Raw genomic sequence first — 25162 nt, 5'->3', positions numbered from 1 at the left:
GGAATATCCTCCCTCAGCACAGCTGTAATGCTATCCCTTATCAAAAATGCCACTTCCCCATCTCTCTTGCCTCCCTTTCTATCCTTCCTGTAGCATTTGTATCCTGGAATATTTAGCTGCCAGTCCTGCCCATCCCTGAGCCATGTTTCCGTAATTGCTATGATATCCCAGTCCCATGCTCCTAACCATGCCCTGAGTTCATCTGCCTTCCCTGTTAGGCCCCTTGCATTGAAATAAATGCAGTTTAATTTATTAGTCCTACCTTGTCCCTGACTGTTTGACTCACTTGTGTTCTCAGCTGCATTCCTGAAGAAGGGCTCATGCCCAAAACGTCGATTCCCCTGTTCCTTGGATGCTGCTTGACCTGCTGTGCTTTTCCAGCAACACATTTTCAGCTCTGATCTCCAGCATCTGCAGTCCTCACTTTCTCCTCATATATTACAATGACCCAACACTGATTTGTTGTACAGCATTAGACACTGACCTCCAGTCTCTCAAACAGCATTCGACCACTATCTAACATCTCCTATCATTTCAGCCAATTTTGGATCTACCTTGCCAAGTTACCCTGGGTTCCATGTGCTTTTACCTTTTTGTTAGTCTCCCATGTGAAATATTATCAAAGGTTTTGCTGAAATCCATATAAACTACAACAACTCAATCATTACACCTGATCGCCATCTCAAAATTCAATCAAATTAATGAGACGCAACCTTCCCTAACAAAGCTATGCTGAACAAAGGCTTTTGGAGCAGACTTGGAAAATGTATTATATGTAAATTCAAATCAAGGGCAGGAAGTTGAAGAATCCAGTCTCTGAGATTTTTCAAGAAAAGCTAAAGGGTTGCTTAGCCACAACTCAATGGAAGGAATCCATGAATCCTGTCCCTTGGAGAATAGCTGGAACGCTGAGGGGAAATTCACGTGACTTCTAAAGGTTTGCGGGATACTTATTGATTAGTTCCAGAAGGAGTGAGTGAATCTTCAAGAGCCTTTGAACAAATAAGGGAGTTCTTTAGGGAGGGTGTTTGTAATTCTTTTGAGTTGATTGTTTATTTGGATTTCTCCTGAAATGTTTTATCTTTTTGGTAAGGGTCATTAAGGTGGTGTTAAGTGAAACAAATAATGTGCAGACTAAACTTTTCTTGGTTATGGAGCTGCCGATATTTGGGAGACAAAATGGCTGACAAGTGATTGAACAGAATTAAAACCTTGCTCCAGCATTTAAGTCAGACAATGGTACCTTTAAGAATGGATTATTCCGAGGCAAAAGAGAGTGTTAAATGAACGACAGCTGCAAGAACTGTTGGTAGAGGTGGTCCTGATAAGAAAGGTCCAAGGATAGACTGTGAAGATTTACAAAACATTGAGGGGAGGTTGTGGCTTTTTTAAAAAAAAAACTGAAGGATCAAACCAGTTCATTAAGCTACAAGAAGTGACCAATTCCAACCTTGTTAATGAATGAATCTTGTCCCATTTGGTGAAAAGAATCAGTCAAAATAAGGACAATAAATCTCAGTCCAGAAGATACTCAGCCTAACTCATCATACAGCTGTGAAAATAGCAGCTGAAGTTATTTTGCAATAATGCTTTTTAAAATTAATCCCAATATTAAGAACTAGGTTCTAGTTAAAAAATTTTCAGATAATCATAGATTCCAAAGTAATTATTGATATAATTATACAGCAAATTAAATTGTTAACTAAAACTTAAGGGAAAGATTCAAACGTAGATGTGAAAGTTTGTCTCACCTGGCATATCCTGTAAGAAACAAGTTGCTTGCAACTCATTAGCTAAAGAGTGCTAACTGTAGAGATAATTATAATACTTTAAATGTAACTGATTTTATGATAGAAATTAACATTATGAATGTTATAATTAATTTGGTCAGTGAGAAAATGATGAGTAATGGAATTTGTTAGAGATAGCAAATTAAATACAGTGATCAATAGAATTTAAGCAGTCCTTAGAAATGAGCAAGATTGGGGCATGACTGAAGTAGTACAGCCAGTAACTTTGGAATGTAAATTAATAAGATGCATAGAAAAATTCCAAGGCCTGGAGATTACGACATCTGTTAAACACAATGCGATCATGGGAACCTGAGGTTGTCCACAGGAGTGTCCATCATTGATTAGGCGTTTCAATGGATTGGATGTACAGAATAAGGGAAAAGGCACAGTAACCACATTGTATGTGATTAATGTAGCACAAATTATATAAAAATGTTATTTCACTGGAAAAACCAGAACATTGATCTTTCTTTCAAACTGAACCAAAGGTTAAGGAAACAATTGAGCCCCTCGTGTCGAGGCCAGATATAGAGGGGGGAAATCTTTAGCCCTCTCCCTGCATGATCTGGTTATTGCTTGAATAAGAATAAAGACTGCCACATGTCTGAATTCTGCCTGCCTCCTGAGTCTTTGTCTTCAGTTGGAGATTTCAATCCTACAGTGGGTTCAGAGCATTTAACTAATGGGATTGCACTATGTTGGAAATGAAACATTTCCATCGATGTAATACAGGTACCATTCTAATGTTTCAGTTGGCTGGACAGCTGTTTTGCATGTAGAGCGATGCCAACAGCTTGTGTTCAATTCTTGCACTGGCTGAGGTTACCATAAAGGTCCCACCTTCTCAACCTCCCCCTTAAGGCCTGGTTATCCTCAGGTTGAACCACCATTAGTCATCTCTCCCTAATGAGACAGCATGCCCCAAATGAGATTATGGTGATGTTACATTACTGTTCTGATATTGGAAGTTAAGGTGTGTTGGAAAATGGAACTCTGGAACTTCTTGGTCATTTTGTATTTGCATGGAAATTTGTGCTGATGGTATGGATTACAAAGTGTGTAACAGAACTAACTTCCCTTGCCACTACCATGGTCCAAAGTGTCTATTTCCAACGTTAAATATGGGAAAAGAACAGTATAATTTCATATGAACATCTGAGCAGGCAAAATACAAACCCATATTGACACTTTATCAAGAAACCCATTCCAATTGATTCTTGAATCCAATCATCCGCAGTCATCCTCAAAGCAAAAAGAACAAATCAGACATAATTGAAGTCATCACTTGAAGTTATTTAGTTGCATGCACTGTAAAGGCTCTGAATATTTGCTGACAGCCTGCTTTAAAACAACTTGTTGCACTTTGTTCTCTCAGGTCAAACCCTGACTTTATTATGAAACCTGCTGACAAGAATGGTGCTGTTGCTGTCTGTGGTATGCCAATCTCTACCTTGCAGAAGCTGAGCACTCGCTTTCAGACACTTCCTCCTATTGGATTATGACCGTCAAGCTACTGCTTCTCATAGTGTCTCTGACCTGACCTCCTCTGGAAATTTCTCCTCCACAGCTTCCTATCTCAGCCACCCTCTCCAAGCCCCCTTCTATCATCTTCCCAAATATCTACAAATAAAATTATTCTAAAAGACCTATCATTTCTGTTTGTTGCTGCCCTTTACAATTTATTTATTCCTATCTTAACTCAATTTTGTGTCTCTGTGTATATGGGAAGAAATTTACTGAAATTTTCTGATTTTCTGGCTAGTTCCATAATTCCCAGTTTTCTGGTTTCATTTGCCATCACTTCACCATGGACATGCAATTCCCCTGCATGTGCTCCTCCTCCAGGATGGTGTGACAATCCTGTTTCTTCATTGGAAAAAGGCCTGAACTGTTCCCATCCATCACCATCCTCCTTCACCTGCACTTTGAGCAGTTCCTTCTTTGATTCAAATGTGAAATACCGCAGATAAGAGTCATAGAGATGAACAACATGGAAACAGAGCCTTCAGTCCAACTCGTCCACGCCGACCAGATATCCCAACCCAATCTAGTCCCACCTGCCAGCACCTGGCCCATATACCTCCAAACCCTTCCTATTCATATATCCATCCAGATGCCTTTTAAATGTTGCAATTGTACTAGCCTCCACCACTTCCTCTGGCAGCTCATTCCATACACGTACCACCCTCTGAGTGAAAAAGTTGCCTCTTAAGTCTATCTTATATCTATCCTCTCTCACCCTCAACCAATATCCTCCAGTGCTGGACTCCCCCAACCCAGGGAAAAGAATTTGTTTTTTTATCCTATCAATGCCCCTCATGATTTTGTAAACCTCTATAAGATCACCCCTCAGCCTCCGACTCTCCAGGGAAAACAGCCCTATCCTATTCAACCTGTCCCTATAGCTCAAATCCTCCAACCCTGGCAAGATCCTTGTAAATCTTTTCTGAACCCTTTCAAGTTTCACAGCATCTTTCCGATAGAAAGGAGACCAGAATTGCACACAATATTCCAACAGTGGCCTAACCAATGTCCTGTACAGCTGCAACATGATCTCCCAACTCCTGTACTCCATACTCTGACCAATAAAGGAAAACATACCAAACGCCTTCTTCACTATCCTATCTACCTGCGACTCTACTTTCAAGCAGCTATGAACCTGCATTCCAAGGTCTCTTTGTTCAGCAACACTCCCGAGGACCTTACCATTAAGTGTATAAGTTCTGCTAAGAATAGGTTTCTCAAAATGCAGCACCTCGCATTTATCTAACTTCATCTGCTACTTCTCAGCCCGTTGGCCCATCTGATCAAGATGTTGGAAATCTGAAACAAAATGCTGGAGAAATTCAAGTCTGGCATTTGTGGAGAGAGGGGTTCTGAAGAAATGTCATGTCAGGCTTGAAATGTTAATTCTGTTTCTCTGGCATTTTGTTTTTCTCCTCTTTAACTTGCTCCACTTTCTCCAAGTTATGTGTGACTGTCTCTTTGTGAGTTATATGGAACATTCTTAACTTATCTTGCTTCATTTCAGTGCCTCAATTTCTGAGGATAGGCTGTTCTCTAATATTCATTACTGAATCCCACAACTGCCTGGACTACTTTTCCTCATGCACTGTTTCCTGTCAGGACTCCATTCCACCTTCCTAGTTTTGTCATCTCTATTGCATCTGTTTGCACATGCAGTTCTTTCCTGTAGTAGGAGCTGGAGAAATGGATAACAACTTATTGACTGACAGGTGGCTACTTTATACTTTGTAATTTCTCTCATAAGAAAGCTCAACTCTTTGTCTCAAAATTTTTCTTTTGCCCTTTCATCATAATCATTTAAAGTTAATTCATAAACTGTGCACTTTAATCTGTTAATGATTTTTAGTTTAAACAATTCACAAGTTGTTATTACATGAGAGTTACAATGTAATTTTGGAATAGCACATTTCATGCCAATTCAATAATGACTTTCTAGGGTTTGGTCACCTGAACTTGGCCGACGTCCAGTCTGAATAAACTGGACTTTAGCACCACTACCATGATATGGGATGAATGGTGGTGAGGATAGATAGGTCAGATGGATCTGTTTACTGAATTTTTGCAATGCAGCCAGGTCTTCAGAAAGTATAAGCTGTGAATAGCTTAGGCTGGAAGAGGTGAATGTATCTGTCAATTGGAAATTGTATTAATGTTGAGCAGGAGTGATGCTGTAAGGTGTGGATGGAAGAAGGGACGGGATAAGAGAGGGAAGACTAGAACACTGCTTAATTCTAAATCTTTTGTCAAATGTGTTACAGCTGTTTGCAATATTTACTTCACAATGATGCCAATCCAGCAATACGAGACAAGCAGGGTTATAATGCAGTTCACTATGCAGCTGCATATGGGCATAAGCAATGTCTGGAACTGGTAAGCGATACAATTCATATCCCATGTAGTCTTTTCATCAAAAGAATTATGAAATTTATTGCAACCTGAAATTGTCATTTTGCTAAAGTTATTATGGATTGTTTGACGAAGTTAACAGCAATACAAAGCATTTATGATGGATACAAATAAATGTGTGATGTTTATCTATAATTTCAACTTGAAACTTCTTTCAATGAGTTTTTTTAAACATAATTTCTCAAGAACAATTGCTATCAAAGCATTTTGGGGCAAGTGATCATAATTCTATTAATTTTAAAATAGTTATGAAGTGGGATAGAATTGATCAAAAGGTTAAAGCTCTAAATTGGAGTAAGGCCAATTTTGATGGTATTAGACAAGAACTTTTAAAAGTTGATTTGAAGCATGCTATTCGCAGGTAAAGGAAGATTTTGGAAATGGGAGGTCTTTAAAAATGATATAACAAAAGTTCAGAGACAGTATATTCTTGTTCGTGTAAAGGGCAAGGCTAGTGGGTATGGGAAATGCTGATTGAGTAGAGAATTTGAGGCTCTTGTCAAGAAAAATAGAGGCATGTGTCAGGTATAGGTAACTGGCATAAAGTGAATCCCTACGGGAGTTATAAGGGCAGTAGGACGAAACAGATGATGTAAATCAGGATGGCAAAAAGTAAATGTAGATAGCTTTAGCAAACAGAGTTAAGGAGAATGCAAAGAGGTTCTATGACTGTATTAAGGGCAAAAGGGTAACTAAGGAGAGAATAGGGCCCCTGAAAGATCAACGTGGCCATCTATGTATGGTATCACAGGAGATGGGTGGGATACTAACCACATATTTTGCATCAGTATTGAATGTGGAGACCCACATGGAAACTAGGATACTTGGGGAAGTAAATAATGATGTCTTGAAAAAGTTCATATTACAGAAGAGGTGCTGCTTGAGGTCTTAAAACATAAAGGGAGGTAGATCCCCAGGACTGGATTAAGTGTTTGCCAGGACTTTGTGGGAAGCTCAGGAAGAGATTGTTTTGCCTCTTGCTGAGATAGGGTTGGCTAATATGGTACCATTATTTCAGAGAGGCTGTAAGGAAAAGCCAAAGAACTATAGATCGTTGAGCCTTAAATCAGTGGTGGGTATGTTGTTTTGGGGGGAAGGGGGGTTTCCTGAAGGACAGGATTTACATGCATTTGGAAAGACAACGACTGATTAAGGATAGTAAACATGGCCTTGTGCATGAGAAGTACAGTCTCACTAACTTGATTACGTTTTTTGAAGAGATGACAAAGAAGACTGAAGGTAGAATGATAGACATCTTTCCAGACCTCATCAAAGTGTTCGACAAAGTTCCTCATGGCAGACTGATTACTAAGGTTAGGATTCAGGGGGAGCTAGCCAATTGGATACAAAATTGGCTTGAAGGTAGGAGACAGAGGGTGATGGTGGACGGATGCTTTCCGGACTAGAGGCCTGTGACCAGCGCTGTGCCACAAGGTTCATTGCTGGGTGCACTACTTTTCATTTCTATAAATGATTTGGATATGAATAAAGGAAGTATAGTTAGTAAGTCTGCAGATGATACCAAAATAGGTCATGTAGTGGACAGTAAAGAATATTATCTCAGAGTACGATAGGACCTTGATCAGATGGACTGGTGGCCCTAGGTGTTGTATTTTGGTAAGACAAGCAAGGATAGGATTTATACAGTTGATAGTAGGGCCTGAGGGAGTATTGCCAGTCAGAGGTTTGGTAGTGCAGGTTCGTAGTTCCTTGAAAGTGGGGGTCACAGGTTGGCAAGGTGGTGAAGCAGAATTTGGCATCCTAGCCTTCGTTGATCAGAACACTGAGTATAGGAGTGGGATGTACAGGGCCACTTCTAGAATACTGCGTACAATTCTAGTCACCCTTCTATATGAAAGATGTTAAATTTGGCAAGATTTACAAGGATATTGCTGGGACTGGAGAGTTTGAGTTGTAGGATGGAGCATTGGAGCTGAGGGGTGACCATATAGAGGTTTATAAAATCTTGAGGGGTATGAGTAGTGAATAGCCTGGCTTTTTCTTTCCTAGGATAAGGGAGTCCAAAACTAGAGAGCATAGGTTTAAGGTGAGAGTGTTCAGATTTAAAAGGGACCTGAGGGGTAACTTATTCACGCAATGGGTGGTGTGTATGGAATGAGCTGCCAGAGGGAATAGTGGAGGCGGGGTACAATTACAGCATTTTAAAAGGTGTCTGGATGGGTATATGAATAGAAAAGGTTTAGAGGGATATGAACCAAATGCTGACAAATGAGACTTGGTCAGATTAGGATTTCTGGTTGGTGTGGATGAGTTGGACCAAAGGGTCTGTTTTTGAATTGTATGACTCCATAAAATCAAACCATTAGTCTACATTATACGCTTGATATTGCTTCATTTCATTGTCATAGTTGAGATTTTTTATTTAAACTTTATTTTTCTTGAACTGGTCAAAGTTTGCCAAGGACAAAGGAGGAATATATGTTTATTTTTATTTTTAATGTGCAAATATGGTCCACTGGCCATTAACTTACAATAATCATAGTAATCATATTAATATCTTGTTACACGTTACAAATTTCTCATGAAATGTAAAGTCTTCCTTTTAACTAGTGATTCAAGATTTTAAAGTTTTAAAAATTCTCTTAACAAGTAAAACATCTAAAATGCTTTTGGTTAGCACTTTTCAAAATGTTAAAAATTACATTGTGTGTCTTCTCTTGATCTTCCCAAATGCCACAGAAATTAGTTCATAAGAGAATCTCTCAAATTAAAAAAACATTTTTGTGGTTATGTTAGGCACCTTCACTCACCCCAAAAAGGATCAGTAAAATTAACCATTTTTGTAGAAACCCTTGTTATCCCCTGCATTGCTATCTTTTGAGAAACAATGACATATAATTGACAAATAGAGAATGTGCACATTTTGTAGGGTATATTGAAAATTTTATATTTCAAAGCTTAGATATTTCATAAATTCTCAATCTCAGCCATTTCATGTTGATCGTGTGCATTCTTGCCATATGTTGCAGTTACAAAAGTACTGAATTGAAATTCAATTGAGCCCTTCTGTGAGCCTGATTTGAAAGCGCTCAACTATTCAGCAATATTCAGAGAGCAACAAAAGTTCCAGATTTCTTGTGTATGAATTTCTCTTTTTAGAACCTGCTGCAACTTGATTTAAAAATATAGTAAAGGAGCTAATTCAATACGTTGTAGGTGTGTAAAGTTATTTAACATTCTGCGGTTGAGAAATTCATGTGGAACTATGTGTGGAATGGAATACAAGATTAGCTTTTATATTTTGCACTGCTGAACAGCTGAAAAACAGCTGTTAGTAGCAGGAGTATATTGGAAATGAATACATAGTTCTTAATAACTCAGTATCGAATTGCACAGCAATCCTTGCCAAGAATGCATGAAGAGCAATATGCAGTATCAGTACACTACTTCGTTCTATTCTAAATAAATCAATGAATGTTTGTATTATTAAAATGCATTTTTTGTGTATTACCGCATGGAATTAACTTTATTATAAATGTCTGGAATGCACATTTTAAGATTTTATAATTGCTAAAGATACCTTGTAAATATTACATGGAATTGACTCTTTCGTATCAAGCTTGTCTTTCAAAAATTCCATGACCTGTTTGAACTGAAGAACATGACCCCTGAAACTGTTGGATTCCCAGAGAGATTTAAGAAAAGCCATGATTATACTCACTCATAGTGTCAACAACCCAATGTCATAGGGAACTCCAAAGTACTACACCGCTCTGACTGAAGAGTTGTTTCATCAGAGAAACACAATTGAGAGCAAGAGAAGGCCAGTCAGCCCTTCAAGCTCCACCTTTCGATATGATCATGGCTGATTCAATTTAGTATCCTAATCCCATTTTTGCCTCACCTCCTTTGATCCTTTTTAGCCCCAAGAATTACATCTAGCACCTTGAAATTATTTCAGTGTATTGGCTTCAACCACTTTTTTTTTGTGCAGAGAATTCCACAGGCTTACCATTCTTTGTTCCTCAGCTCTGTTGTAAATGGCTGACCCCATAACCTTAAACTGTGACCCTGGTTCTGGACTCCCCTGATTCAGTGTGAATCCCTCCCTGTGTGGATGTGCAGGCCTAGTTACCTGTTAACGGCCACATATAGGTGGAGGACAGTGAGATAGAGGTAGGAGGTTGTCACTATATAACGTCATTCTGAATTTGATAAGAGCTGTTTTGGTAGTGTAGTGTGCAAAAGGCATGGAACCCACTTTTAAGGGATTCAAGTACAATGTTCAGGGAAAGATGGGTACAAATTTGCCTCATGTCAACATATTAAAGGACAATATAAAGGGACGAGGTTAGGAATGGGGCAGTAGTTTGCAAGGAGTTGAGGGTTGTTGTTTGACAAGAGGTGTACTGACAAAATTAGGAACTTGGGGACAGGAATAGACAAATTAGCTTGTAACATCTTTCAACATGCAGTGAGACAATGTACCAAAATTCCAAAACCTACCTTTGTCCCTTATCCTTTATACATTTGGTGAACAAAAATCTTGTCAAGTCTGTTTTAAACTTAATAGATCTTGTATGAAATATGTTTGTGGATGAGAATTCCAAATGTTTCCCACACTTTGAATGAAGAATTTTTTCTAATTACATAATGTTTTATACAATGCTGTCTAGTCCTGGACTTTCCAACTGGACAAAATGGTGTCTTTCAATCTACCCCATCTATTCCACTTAAAATCTTGAAAAAAAAATCAACTCTAACCCTTGTAAAATCCAGGGAATGCAATCCAGATCAGGATTATGCACCCAGATTTTTCTCTGTGGGTGACTTTGGGAGCCCTTTTAAAAAGGGCAGGCAGGTCCTAGTTGTGGGATTCTCAACCCCATTCCTGATTTTCAGGTATGCTTTTTAAGAGTGGGGATTGGCGTGGATAGCAAGAATCCCTTCCTGACTCCATTTTGAGGATGGTTGTGCCTTAGTCCTCTTCAATTTTCTTCGAGTCAGATCTGCTTTGAAAGAATTTGTGGTTCATGGCAGCTCAAAGCTGTAACGAACCATAATTTGTTTGCAGAAACCTTTTTGAAAGGTAAATTCAAATGTTTCTTCAAATTTTAGTCTATTTCCTTGCCCCCACCTCTTATGCCTACCCCAAGCTAAACATTCCCATTCACGTGTACTGAATAAAAGTATAGAAACTATGGTGACAAAGCTTTCAAAATAAAAACTTTTAAAAGGTTTTTACTTATTGATTTCTAATGTTTTTAAAACTTTTTCCATAAGTCAATATCAATCACCTAGATTCTTTGTAGTATCAATAGAGTACCAGCTCTTGAAGTCTCTTAACCTTGAGTAAGTAAGCATTGTGAAAAGTAAAGCAGAAGAGGAGTCCATAGAATGCTTTTGGAATAGTTTCTTGCGGCAGCATGTTCTAGAGCGGATCTGGAAGCGTGCTCCATCAGACCTGGTTTTTCTCAAGAATGAACTAATAGCCTCTTAGTGAAAGAATTAGGTGGCAATAGTCATAATATGATTGGAATTTAGAGAATGGGTAAAAAGGTCGGCCTGGGAGAATGAATAGCTGCTAATGTGAACCATTTGCTGATGGTGGATTGTTTGTGGTAGCAGCCAATGTGATGACACTGTCTAGTGGATGGGGGTTGGGTAAGGACATGGGAAAAGATGCTCAGGCCCTAAAATTATTGAACTCAGTATTGAATGCAGAAGGTTGCAGGGTTCCCAAGTGGAAAATCAGATGTTGTTCTTCCAATTGCCCTGAGTTTTGTATTGGAGCACTGCAACAGACCCAAGACAGATGTTAGCCAGGAATCACCGGTGGTGTGTTGAAATGGCAGACAACAAGAAGCACAGGGTCAATTTTACAGACAGAATGCAGGTGTTCTGCACAGCAGTTGGCCTATCTGCGCTTCACCTTTCCAATGTAGAGAAAATGCATTGTAAGCAGCTAATGCAGTAGACTAGATAAAGTGAAATTGCTGTTTCAGCTGGAAGGTGTGTCTGCGGTCTTGGATAGTGAGGAGAGAGAAAGTAAATGGCAGGTATTAACAGCTTTTGCAATTGCGTAGGGTGGTGCCGTGGTTTGTGGGGGGATGTTGACGGTGGAGGAACTGGACCAAGGTGTCCTGGAAGGAATGGTCTGTGTGGAAGGCTCACCATGGAGGGGAGGGGAGGGGAATCGGCAATTCTCAGGTAAGGGCATGCTTGACTGGCAAGTGGGAGCCTTTCAAAAATGAGATAATGAGAATTCAGAGACAGTATGATCCTGTTAGTGTGAAGGGCAAGGCTGGTAGGAGTTAAGGAACACTAAGTAGAGATATTGAGGCTCTGGTCAAGAAGGAGGAGTGCAGACAGGTGTAAACAACTGGGATCAAGTGAATCCTTTGAGAAGTATAGGGGGAGTGAAATACGCTTAAGAGAGAAATCAAGAGGGCATAAAGAGGACATGAGAGCTTTGGCAGATAAGGTTAAGGAGAATCCAAAGGGATTCTACAAGTATATTAAGGACAAAAGAGTAACTAGGGAGAGAATAGGGCCCCATAAAGACCAATGTAGCTGTCTATGTGTGAAACCACAAGAGATGAGTGAGATACTAAACAAATATTTTGCTTCTGTCTTTACTGTGGAGAAAGACATGGAAGGTAGGTAACTTGAGAAATACATAGTGATGTCTTGAAAAGGAACCACATTACGAAGAGGAGATGCGAGAGTTCTTAAAACGCATAAAGTTAGATAAATCCCAGGGCCTGATCAGGTGAATCCCTGGACATTGTGGGAAGCTAGTTAAGATATTGCAAGCTTCCTAGCAGAAATATTTTTATCATCGACAACCACAAGTGAGGTGTTGGAAGATGTGGAGTTTGGTTAATGTGCCATTATTTAAGAAAGGCCGCAAGGAAAAGTGAAGAAACTGTAGACCAGTGAGCCTGATGTCAGTGGTGGGTAAGTTGTTGGAGGGGTTTCTGAGAGACAGGATTTGCATGCATTTGGAGAGGCAAGGGATAGTCAGCATGGTTTTGTGGGTGGGAAATCATGTCTCAAACTTGTTTGAGTTTTTTGAAGAGCTGATCAAAAAGATAGATGAAGGCAAAGTGGTAGATGTTGTCTGTTGTCTACAGGGACTTGAGCAAGGTTCTGCATGGTTGACTGGTAAGGTTAATTCCTGTGGGATCCAGGGAGAACTAGTCAATTGGATACAAAATTGACTTAAAGGTCGGAGACAGAAGTGATCGTCGAGGATTGTTGTTTGGACTGGAAGCCAATGACCAGCAATATGCCGCAAGGATTGGGCCTGGGTCCTCTGTTGATTGGCATTTATATAAAACAATTTGGGTGAGACTATAGGAAGCATGGTTAGTAAGTTTGCAGATGACACCAAAATATAGTGGATGGTGAAGAAGGTTATGTAATAGTACAATGAAATCTTAATCAGCTGAGCCAATGGACTAAGGAATGGCAGATGGAGTTTAAATTAGGTTATTATGGGGTGTTACATTTTGATAAGACAAACCATAGCAGGACTTGCCCAGTGAATGGTAGAGCCTGGGGAAGTTGTTGAACAGAGAGACTTAAGGGTTCCGGTACATAGTTTCTTGAAAGTGACGTCTCGGGTAGACTGTGCTGAAGGTGGTGTTTGGCATGCTTGCTATCACTGGTCAGAACGTTGAGTATGAGAGTTTGGATATCATGTTGTGGTTGTACAAGGCATTGTTGACGCCACATTTGGAGTACGACATACAATTCTGGTCACCCTGCTATAGGAAGGATTTTATTAAACTAGAAAAGGTACAGAAAAATTTACAAATATGTTACCAAAACTGGCGGGTTTGAATTATGAGGAGGTGATGGATAGGCTGGGATTTCTTTCCCTGGAGTGAAGGAGTCTGAAGGTTGACTTTACAGATGTTTATAAAAATCATAGAAGCATAGGTGAGGTGAATAGCCAAGGTTTTTTTCCTCAAAGGAAATAATGGCACAGTATTCGATCATATTCCTAACTTGTGCAGTGTGAAAGGAGTTTGGAGAGGCAGGAGTTCAATTACTTACTGCAGAATAGCCAGTGTTTGACTGACTGTTGTACCCATAAACAAATGTGCTCAGTACAGATTATTTTCTGCTCAGTGTTAACCTGCAGGGTAACAATGGTGCAGGATTTCATGATGATAATGCCATTGAGTGCCAAGAGGATACAGTTAGATTATGTCGAGTTGCAAATTGTCATTGTCTGGCATATGGACTTGAATGTTATTTACCACTTGTTTGCCCCAGCCTAATTATTGCCTCGGTTTTGTTGCATGTAGAAATTGACTCCTTCAGTATCTGAGGAGTTGTGGGTTTCACTAAACATTATACAATCATCAGCTAAACTACGAGAAGAGAATGGTGGATAAGCCACAAATGACAAAAATATAGTTTAGAAAAAATGTCGTCAAAGGAAGACCTGGAAAATGTGCACAATCTGTTGAAGCTTGTATGGCATAAATTATCAATAAAGCATAGTGTGCACTGAGTTTCATACACAGTGAGATAAAATGCAAACAAAAGTATGATGAATCTTTGTTAAACATAAGTTGAATCTTAACATGAGTGTTCAATTTTGGACACTACATATTGGAAGTATCTAGAGTGTTCAAGAGGGTACAGAAATTATTTGTGAGAATTTTTCTAAGAATGGGAGGTTTTAGTTGTATGTTCAGAATCATTAGTCTGGACAGAGCAAATGGTGAATTCGCCCCTAACAGAAAAGAGAATTGAGTACTAAAGGACACCAATTTAAGTTGAATAATAAAACAATTGACAGTGACGTGTGGAAAAGCTTTTATGCGCTTTGTGGTTACAATCTTGAATATACTGCCTGAATGTAATTTTGGTAAATTTTTAATTGTGGCTTTCAAAAAGAAATCAATACCACGTGGAAAGAAAATTTATATGGCTGCTAAGAAAAAAAAATGGAAATTAGTGGGCGGCACGGTGGCACAGTGGTTAGCACTGCTGCCTCACAGCGCCAGAGACCCGGGTTCAATTCCCGCCTCAGGCGACTGACTGTGTGGAGTTTGCACGTTCTCCCTGTGTCTGCGTGGGTTTCCTCTGGGTGCTCCGGTTTCCTCCCACAGTCCAAAAGATGTGCAGGTCAGGTGAATTGGCCATGCTAAATTGCCTGTAGTGTTAGGTAAGGGGTAAATGTAGGGGTATGGGTGGGTTGCGCTTCGGCGGGTCATTGTGGACTTGTTGGGCCGAAGGGCCTGTTTCCACACTGTAATGTAATCTGTAAACATGAAATAGTTGCTGTTTCAGTTAGTGTGGACACAAAGGGCCAGATGTACTTTGTTTTGTAAAAATTGCATTTTATTGTGTGCGACTGAGGTAATCTTGGCCTTTGATGTGAAGACCCACTCAGTGTTAACATATACGTATTGATTTCAATGCTGCTTCCAAGTTTTATGTTCAACTTCGAGAAGGGTTTTCAGGCCAATTTGATTACAGCTAACAGATACTGCCTCAGGCAAAAGGTTTTCGAGTTTATAAAAATAAACACTTTGTACAATGAAAAGACAGTGGCCAGTTCTCCCAGCTCAGCTTTTCTCTGGTTTAATTTGGGTTTTTTGGCAGTCTGGCTATTCACTGAAAGCAGTCAGGCAGTTAGTGAGGCTGCTGATCCAAGAAACAGCTACATGAAAGAAGCAGGTCCGTGTTGATCCCTCTCTCTGATTTCTCACCTGTAAGACCCTGTGTTTGATTTTACCTTTTTAATGCCAAAGGGTATTTGTGGGGATTGTTGTAAGTATTTGGAACAGCATCGTTAACAGTATTCTGTTCTCTTTTGTCTGTGTTTCATTTATTAATCTTGTAAATAAATTCTGTTTTATTTAAAACTACATGGTTTACCAATTGCATCCTTCCTGGAATATCCGCATTACACCTGCTTAAAATAACTACTGAAGTTAGGATCTGGGCTCCTTTCTTGAAATGTTTTGAAGGGGTCTGGCTTGGTCCATAACAATCGGGGTAAAGATTTTGCTCTCTGACAGAACGTGTCAAATGGTATTTCTGACAGTTCTGTAGTGCAGTTCATAATCCGGTCCATAATTGCTCTGATTTCGAATATAACATTTCTGGGAATTAAAGTTTTAATTAAAGTTAAATGGAGTTGTCTAGGTGAGAGACTGGTCAACGCAACTCTGATGTAAGTGCACTTCAGAAAAGCCAGGTAATCGGCTTATTCAGTAAGGGTGGAGTTAACAGTGCGAACACTGAAGCAATGTATGACCTGTGCTTGTTGTAGAGCTGGATGCTTTCCACTTGATTCCACTTGATTCAAGAAAATATTTACATATGGTTCCCAAATGAAAAGAGTTGACCACTGGTAACTGAAATTCTGGCAAAAGATACATAAACTCCACGAGCAATTTAAAAAGAAATTATATTGGTTTGCTTAGATTTTTGTTAAGAACATCCAAAAGTGTGCCAGATTATCTTAGGAATGGATCATGTATGAATAAGGTTCTTTTTATCTAGGCGTTTGCTCAAGAAAAGCAGGCAATTGTGATGATGTATTGATGTAAACTACATCTCACTGGATTGAGTGAGCCAATAGGAAATGACCATTAGTCAAGTTTGCACTTCAAGCAGAAAAAGTGCAAACATTATCACTTAGTCCACCCAGTTTTTGTATGCTGAAACTTCACAAGGGCAAAAGAAGCTGAAAGATTTTTCCAGCCAGCAGTTAAAGGAAGAAAGCTACACTGTCCTCAGACAGTTGGATAGCAGTTAGCTGTGAGAAGACAGATGACTTATATCAGTTGGGAACCAGAACAAAGAGTAGAGGTAGCACAATCATGAAATATCAAATATAGAGTGTAGCTTACCTTAAATTCCCAAAAAATAACTGAAATGCTGAAGAGAATTAAAGTAAATGCCTTATGGCATATCTTGGATTAGTCAGTACAGAAATTACATTTTAAATTTTTTTTACATTACATTACAGTGGGGAAACAGGCCCTTCGGCCCAACAAGTCCACACCGACCCGCAACCCACCCATACCCCTACATTTACCCCTTACCGAACACTACGGGCAATTTAGCATGGCCAATTCACCTGACCTGCACATCTTTGGACTGTGGGAGGAAACCGGAGCACCCGGAGGAAACCCACGCAGACACGGGGAGAACGTGCAAACTCCACACAGTCAGTCGCCTGAGGCGGGAATTGAACCCGGGTCTCAGGCGCTGTGAGGCAGCAGTGCTAGCCACCGTGCCGCCCACATTAATGATTTTTTTTTTGTGTAAGAGAATGCTTTGAAATAAAAGGTAGAACTATATTTATTCTTACTGTGAAATCTAATGACAATTCTGGAAAAAGATCATTTGATATTGAAATCAATGTAAATGGTCCCCACAAACTGTATTACAAGTCATTATTTGATTGTCCAGGACCTTACTTGGAGCCAGTGTGAAGTATTGAATTCAACTATATTTAAGCTCAAAAATGAACTATAAATCTTGGAAGGGATGTGTGCAATTTTGCTCATCTTATGCTTGGGCTTTACAGGTTAACTCATGAGTAATTGCCCAAATTTGATTTGTATACCCTTGAGTTCAGATCATTGAAAGGTCTTTTAATTAAGATGTTTGAAGTGATAAAGGAATTCCATTTGGTAGATCCAGGAAAACTGAAACTTGGAGTTTTCAAGATTGAAATCAGTAACCTTTTGATTGAGTGAAGGCATAGTGATGTACATAAATAGAATTGAGGTATGGATCAGTCATGAGCTAATTACATGGCGAATAATCTGGAATTAATGAGTAGGCTACTTCTATTTCTTCTTCGTATGGTACCTGGCTGATCTTGAAAATAATCTGAACTGAAAATGGAAATATATTTCTCCAAATATAATTCTTTATTCAAATTCTATCTAGATAAATGTAAAATGATGCATTTGGGTAGGACAAATAAGGCAAGGGTGTACTTGATAGAGGGTAGGACACTCAGAAGCATTGAGGGTCAAAGAGACCTTGTTACGCATGTACACCAGTCCTTACTGCATCACGGCAGATGAATACAGTGGTTAAGAAGGCATTTGATATACTTGCCTTTAATTGTCAAGACACAGAATTTAAGAACGGGGAAATAATGTTGGAGCTGTATAAAACGTTGGTTAAGTCCAACCAAGAGTATTGTATGCAGTTCAGGAATCCACATTATAGGAAGGATGTGAAAGCATTATGGAGGGTGCAGAGGAGATTTACCAGGATGTTGCATGGGCTGCAGAGTTCCAGTTATGAAGAGAGATGGGAAGGATTGGTGGTGTTATCCTCAAAACAAACTAGATTGAGAGGGGACATGACTGAGATGGATAAAATTGACGGGCTTATTCAGGGTAGACAGGAAGAAACGTTTCTTCTTGATTGAGGGATATGAGACTGGGTGCAGAGATTTAAAGTAAAAGGCAGGAGGTTTAGAGGACATGAGGAAAAACATTCACCTAGAGTGGGGTGGGCAATGTAGAACTTGCTACTTTTTAAGGGTGGGCGAGGCAGAAACCCTCAACATTTAAGAATTCTTTAGATAGTCATTTGCCATGCCACAGCATACAAGGCTTTGTGCAAAGATCTGGAAAATAAGCTTAGAATAGTTGGTTGTTTTTTGACCAGAGTGGATACATTGGCTAAAGGGTCATTTTCTATGCCTAATATCTCTGATTCTTAATAATTTTATCCACTTTTCATATTTGAAAATTGGCACTGATTGTTGAACTTAGAATGTTATCATGTGAAACCAATTATCATTTGATACTGTTCTAATTTAGTTGGAGGTTGCACTAGCCTAACTTTAATGCAGTAGTCATATGATTAAAGATGTGATGAGCAATTTGAGAAAGAATTGTTATTGTATATTTAAAGAACATGTTTCAAAATAATTCATGGGTTTATGTAAGGACACAGACAGCCAAATCAAATCGGCTTCACTATCCCCATAATGTTAAAATGTTTAATGACCCTCAAAATTGATCCCAGTCATTCCTAACCAGACTTTTTGAATAGCCAGTACCAGATTTTGTGAATAGCCAATATCAGACACCAGATTTATAGCTTCAACAAAAGATTACATTTATTAAATTACAGTATAGTCAGTTCTGATACAACACGATATTCTGCTCCTGTGCGATCCCGTGTTAGAAGACAATCGTGTAATAGCATCGCCATTTCAACAAATGGGGTCAGAATTGTGTTGTAGCCAATACAGCTAAGTTCTAAATGGTCTAAATTCTTCAGTCATGTTAATGCCAATCTGAGTTGAAGAAACACGCATTATAGCAGAACCAACTGCACCTTTAGCAGAGCAAAGCTAAACTGTAAGGTAATCTGGTAAATGTGTATGATTCAAATCCAAACTTCTTTGTCTCCAGATCCTCAGAAATGTGGTTGACTTTTAATTGTCATTAGGAAAAGCCTTGCAAGCCACTCAGTTCAAGGGTAATTGGGGATGCATAACAAATTGCCTTGCAAGCATCACCCACATCCCATGAAAGAATAAATTAGCCAAGCATGTCACTTGAAATTGTTTGCATGGCTCATGTGCATTGGTTGGATAAATTTACACAGGCTAGTGTTCCTATTCATTTTAGAGAACATTCAAAGATGGTTGCAATCTCAAGGTCAATTCAATTTCCGAAGACCAGTTATGTAATTACTGTTCGCTCTTGTTAATCATCTTTCAGCAGAAATAGTAGGACTAATGTAAATTCCATTTAGTTTAATATCAAAAATAAGACCAACCTGGAAATCTTTTGCTTTGCTTTTTTAAAAAAGATCCTAGCTGAAAGTGCTAATTAAAGTCAATGACTTGCAGAGGTAATATTTTTATTGTTCAAACTGATGAGCTGAAATTCATTTCCATACTGTCATTGTCACTTTTTAATGTATGTTATCACATTTTAACATTTACTTTTTTAATTAGATTGCCAGCAAAAACTCCTTGGAGTTTGTAAGTAATTGTTAAGTGACTGCATGATGCTTTTACTCTATTTTTCATGAGAATGAATTTAATCATTCGTGGAACATCTTCTATGCAGTTTTCATGCAGTTCACAATGCATGCTGTGATTTTCTGCTGCATTAAGCTACTAAACCTCAAATTTCATAAGTATTTTGAGTGTAATCCCTTAATTTTCTTTTCTCTTGAAGAATAGTGTAGACAAAACTGCAATAACTAAACAGATTTTCAGCATTCCCAAAGATGTTTTTGTTACATGTAATTTTGACACCAAGACAATAATATTATATGTAGAATTCTTGTAATTTGCTGCAAAAGGAATAGACATTGGTGGTAAATTTAACACAGTGCTTCACTTCCTGCAAATAATCAAATTTTAAAAAGCACCAATTGGAGATCGTCTACAATGTTGTAACTGCAACTCATGCACTCTGACCATAGCTGCCTGCAGTGTGAACAAATACATTATTTGTAGCAGGATAAGTGAACTAGTTCCATAAAATGTTGAATGTACTTCTTTAAATGATACCATTAGGTCTTTTATATAAAAAAGCAAAATATGGCATTTACAAATGTTGGTGCAATTTAGTTCCGATAAAATTGACATTAATGTCTGTTACAAATAAGTATTTAGAATTAAAGCTTATTTTTTAAAAAAATTGAGATTCATGTCTTGGACAGTTATTTATTAAATCTGAATGTATATCTATTTTTTAATGTTTACTTCCAACAAGAATTTTCCAAAAATGTTACTTTGATACTCTATCCTCCTCTGCAATATTGGTGATATTATCACAGGTCATTTTTTTATGATTTGGAGGTGCCAGGTTTGGACTGGGTGTGCAAAGTTAAAAATCACACAACACCAGGTTATAGTTCAGAAGGTTTATTTAGAAGCACTAGCTTTTGGAGTGCTGCTCCTTCATCAGGTGGTTGTGCATTTTCTTATTGCATTCATTTAGATTTGTTTCCATAACATGTTCAAATATCCGTAGATTCTGTTTGAACAGTAGAAGCACTACCTTAAATGTTTGATTGGACATGTCTAAAATTGCTCAATTTCCTAAGAAACTTAGTGGCAGCAATCAAGTAACCTGCAATTTCAAGATTTTTTCCTATGTCTGCATTGACAATTTTTCTGCTTTTTAGATTATCTAATTAAACTGAGCTTCCAAAATTCTATTGTTTTGCATGATTATATATTCCTGGGTTTAAATTAACTATTAAGTTTTCTCTAGGCATTAATATTGATGTATTAGTGATGTGAGCAAATCATTTACATGAGGAATTTCACGAGCATATGAAGAACTTTAATTTTTAAATGCTAGTTTTAGTTGAGTTCAGCAATCTGTATGCCCTTGCAGGAATGTCAACTGTCTATTTTTATGTAATGCTTTTATTGTGTTTGAATCTTAAAAAAAAAAATCAGAAACATATGTGTTATTGGTGTGGTAGTTTGCTTTAACAAGAGCATTTTTATTTTACAGCTTATAGAGGCTACTGGACACAATTTTGATGACTCTGATTCAGCAGCTCCAAAGAGCCCTTTGCATTTGGCTGTAAGTTTATTATTGTGATTTTGTGGACATTGTAAAACATGGGTGTTCAGTATGATATATTACACCACTTGAAAATTGTTCAATTATGTTTTTTCTCTGCTTTGATTTATTTTTTTTCTTAGGCCTACAACGGTCATCACCAAGCGCTTGAAGTACTTACTCATTCCATTATTGACCTTGATGTAAAAGACGCAAATGGACGGACAGCCTTAGATTTATCTTCCTTCAGAGGTCACACTGAATGTGTGGAAGCCCTTATTAACCAAGGTGCATCTATTTTAGTGAAAGACAATGTGGCTAAGAGAACCCCACTTCATGCAGCAGGTACATCTGATAACTTGTAGCCTCTGCCATCTTCGCTGCTTGCTTTCTAACCTATTTTTGTGTCATCCAGAAACTTGACTCCTCCAAGTCATTAATATATATTGTAAATAATTGTGACCCCAGCATTGAGCCCTGTGGCACTCTACTACTTACAGGTTGCCATCTTGAAAATAACCCCTTATCCAAACTCTGTCTTCTATTAGCTGGCTGATTCTCTATCTGACCAACACTTTTCTTAGCTAAGAGATCATATAGCTCTGCTGGAGAAAGAAAATCACAGAACAGTGGTAATTTATAAATTTGGACAGATTCTGGAATTTAGCTTCGTTATCTTTGAGTGACATCGAGAAAGAATTGATATTTATGAACATTGGTTATTAGATGATTTTGAGGTGGTTTAAATTTCTTAGCTGTTCTGGATTAATTCTGGCACTTTACTGTTGTGCAAATGTTATGCTAGGAGTTGGTCTCTTCTCAGAAAATGTAAATATAGGTGATATCCATAGTTTGTTAAACGTAACAGACTTTTCAGTCTGTTCTTATTCCACACTTTCTTTGGAGTATGAGCTGCTTGTAACCTAAATTATACCAGATTCCATAAATACAGATGTTATCCTTTTGAGTGAAAGCACCAATTTAATTGCAGTTTTAGGCAGTTAACTCGTGTTTAATGAGACTTAGGCTGAAAATCACTTTGGAACTTCATACTTAATATGATTTGGAGACGCCGGTGTTGGACTGGGGTGTGCAAAGTTAAAGATTACACAACACCAGGTTATAGTCCATAAGGCTTATTTGGAAGCACTAGCTTTCAGAGCTCTGCTCCTTCATCAGGTAGTCGTGGAGAATAAGATTGTAAGACACAGAATTTATAGCAAAAGTTGATAGTGTGATGTAACTGAAATTATATATTGAAAAAGACCTGGATTGTTTAAGTCTCTCATCTTTTAGAATGACCATGTTGGTTTCAGTTCTTTCATATGTAAATCACAAAACTTTTTTTAAAAAAGTTACATTCTCAAGTGCACTTTAACAATTAGTGTCATGTTGGCCCAGATAAGGTATTGAAGGTGTGAGTTTCCCTGTGTGAGGCTGTCTGTGCCACAATGGTCAGACTTATTCTAATCTTAAAAAAAACAGATTTACAGAATCTTACATGGATTCATGTAGTTTTTGAGCAAAGTAAAATGTAATTCTGCAAGTACAAACTCACCCCATAAACTTGTGTGTGGCGGGGGGGGGAGGCAGCGGGTGGCGGATGTATGAGTGTCTGAGAGATGTGTGTGTAAAGGGGTTTAAGTCTGTGTGAGGGTGTGTGGGAGTGTAGGAGAGAGGGTGAAAGTGTGTATGGTGCAATGGAGTCACCTGTAGTTTGACGTGAATCCAAGGTCCCGGTTGAGGCCATCCCCATGACTACTGAACTTGGCTATCAGCCTTTGCTCGGCCACTTTTCATTGTTGCCTGTCCTGAAGTCCGCCTTGGAGGATGGTCACCCAAAGGTCTGAGGTCGAATCTCCCAGGCACGCACACATCTAAGTTTGTGAGGTGAATTTGTACTTGCAGAATCACTTTTTACTTTGCTCAAAAACTGCATGAATCATGTAAGATTCTGTAAATCTGTTTTTTAAATTAGAATAAGTCTGACCATTGTGGCACAGACAGCCTCACAGGGAGTAAACACCTTCAGAACCTTATCTGGGCCAACATGACACTAATTGTTAAAGTGCACTTAAGAATGTAACTTTTTAAAAAATGTTTTGCGATTTACATATGAAAGAACTTAAACCAACATGTCATTCTAAAAGATGAGAGACTTGACAAACAATCCAGGTTTTTTTCAATATATAATTTCAGTTACATCACACTATAAACTTTTGCTATAAATTCTGTGTCTTACAATCTTATTCTCCACAATCACCTGATGAAGGAGAATAAAGCTTCCAAATAAACCTGCTGGACTATAACCTGTTGATTTTTAACTTTGTCTACTTAAAATTGTATTTTGTATTTTTTCTGTTCATATGGTTGCAAGGTAGCAGAGATCTCAGATTTGAGAAGCTAATAGACTCATTCATTGTCTCTACTGTTATTTTTATGAATAGAAGAGCAATGGAGAAACACAGCAGGCCTGGCAGCATCTGTCAACAGGTGTGTTTCTCCAGCACTCTTTTTGTTTTAGATTTCTAGCATCTGCGGTTCTGTATGTTAATTTTCATTAATGCTGTGCACTATCTGAATATTATCTCTGGATCATATTGTTGAGGGGAATGCATGTTTCTGTGAGATTCTTGCCCATGGCATTCAATGGCTGGTTTTAAGACACAAGTCACGAAGTGATTTGTCCAATTTCTCTTTCTGCTCCTCTTCCTCAATTAGCAATCACATGGCTTTTTTCTCTTAATCTAGTATTACAGATGCAATCAGTGTTTCTTAAGTTGCAAAACCTTTGACACAACCGTGCTTCTTACATGACCTTGTGATAAAATCTGAAGCTCCATGCACTAATTGTTTTCAAATTCAAATCTCTTGAGAGTTTGTGAGAAATATTGCCAATGGGAAGAATTGATATTTATGAACATTGGTTATTAGATGATTTTGAGATGGTTTAAATTTCTTAGCTGTTCTGGATTAATTCTGGCAGTTTACTGTTGTGCAAATGTTATGCTAGGAATTGGTCTTGGAGCCAATCATGAGACTTTGTGGATTTGAGAGGGGTAAGCTGGCAATAAACACCTAGATCTTACTGTTTTCGTATTTCAGGGTAGAAAAGTTTTATCTTGGCACTATTCAAGGACGTAAATATTGAAAATTACATTAGGTCAAATATTGTCTTGGCAGGATATGATCAGTGATCCCACAAGGATCTGTATTAGGGCCTTGTTTATATTGTTTATTAACAACTTGGATAATGGCATAGAAAGTCATAACTAAATTTTCTGAAGACACAAAGTTTGCAGGTAGTGTTGATAGCTGAAAATGTGTTGCTGGAAAAGCGCAGCAGGTCAGGCAGCATCCAAGGAACAGGAGAATCGACGTTTCGAGTATAAGCCCTTCTTCAGGAAGAAGGGCTTATACCCGAAACGTCGATTCTCCTGTTCCTTGGATGCAGCCTGACCTGCTGCGCTTTTCCAGCAACACATTTTCAGCTCTGATCTCCAGCATCTGCATTCCTCACTTTCTCCAGGTAGTGTTGATAGTCTATCAATGTTCCTTTGTAATTTTATGCTGTGTGTGGGCAAAACTGCTGCAGATAGCATTTGATGTAAGCGAGTGTGAGGTCCATTTTCGGTCGCTAAAGTATAGATCAGGGTACTTTTGTTTTAATTGATCAAGATTTTTATTCTTTACAAAATTATAAAATTACTAAAAAAACAATCTGAGAGTATAACAATTAACCACTACACTACAAAACACATTTAAAAAACTACCCATACTGCAATTCAATAAATAATTAAAATAAATTAAATTGCACCACTCAGCGCAACCCTACCAGAGCCCCCCATCATCGAGGGTATCAGTTAGCATACCCGTATTTATTCGGGAATCTTCCTCTCGGGGCACCTGGCCCATCAGATCAGGTCT

At 38.4% G+C, this 25162-nt stretch overlaps 1 protein-coding gene across 7 annotated transcripts in view; it reads left to right on the top strand.

Annotated features, from left to right (window-relative positions):
• The window catches only part of LOC122551273 (serine/threonine-protein phosphatase 6 regulatory ankyrin repeat subunit B-like), a 223967-nt gene that overhangs the window by 136010 nt on the left and 62795 nt on the right, over positions 1 to 25162 (top strand). For 5 of the 7 annotated variants that reach the window (XM_043692915.1, XM_043692912.1, XM_043692910.1 and 2 more), the window contains 4 exons: positions 5579 to 5690; positions 19663 to 19689; positions 21185 to 21256; positions 21379 to 21580. In XM_043692915.1, the coding sequence (XP_043548850.1) occupies positions 5579 to 5690; positions 19663 to 19689; positions 21185 to 21256; positions 21379 to 21580 (413 nt within the window). The remainder of the gene's footprint in view (positions 1 to 5578; positions 5691 to 19662; positions 19690 to 21184; positions 21257 to 21378; positions 21581 to 25162) is intronic. The other 2 variants (XM_043692917.1, XM_043692911.1) reach the window with 1 other exon arrangement.

Source organism: Chiloscyllium plagiosum, chromosome 7, assembly GCF_004010195.1.
Source record: "Chiloscyllium plagiosum isolate BGI_BamShark_2017 chromosome 7, ASM401019v2, whole genome shotgun sequence".
Taxonomy (NCBI): domain Eukaryota; kingdom Metazoa; phylum Chordata; class Chondrichthyes; order Orectolobiformes; family Hemiscylliidae; genus Chiloscyllium; species Chiloscyllium plagiosum.
This window is presented reverse-complemented; position numbering and strand designations above follow the sequence as displayed.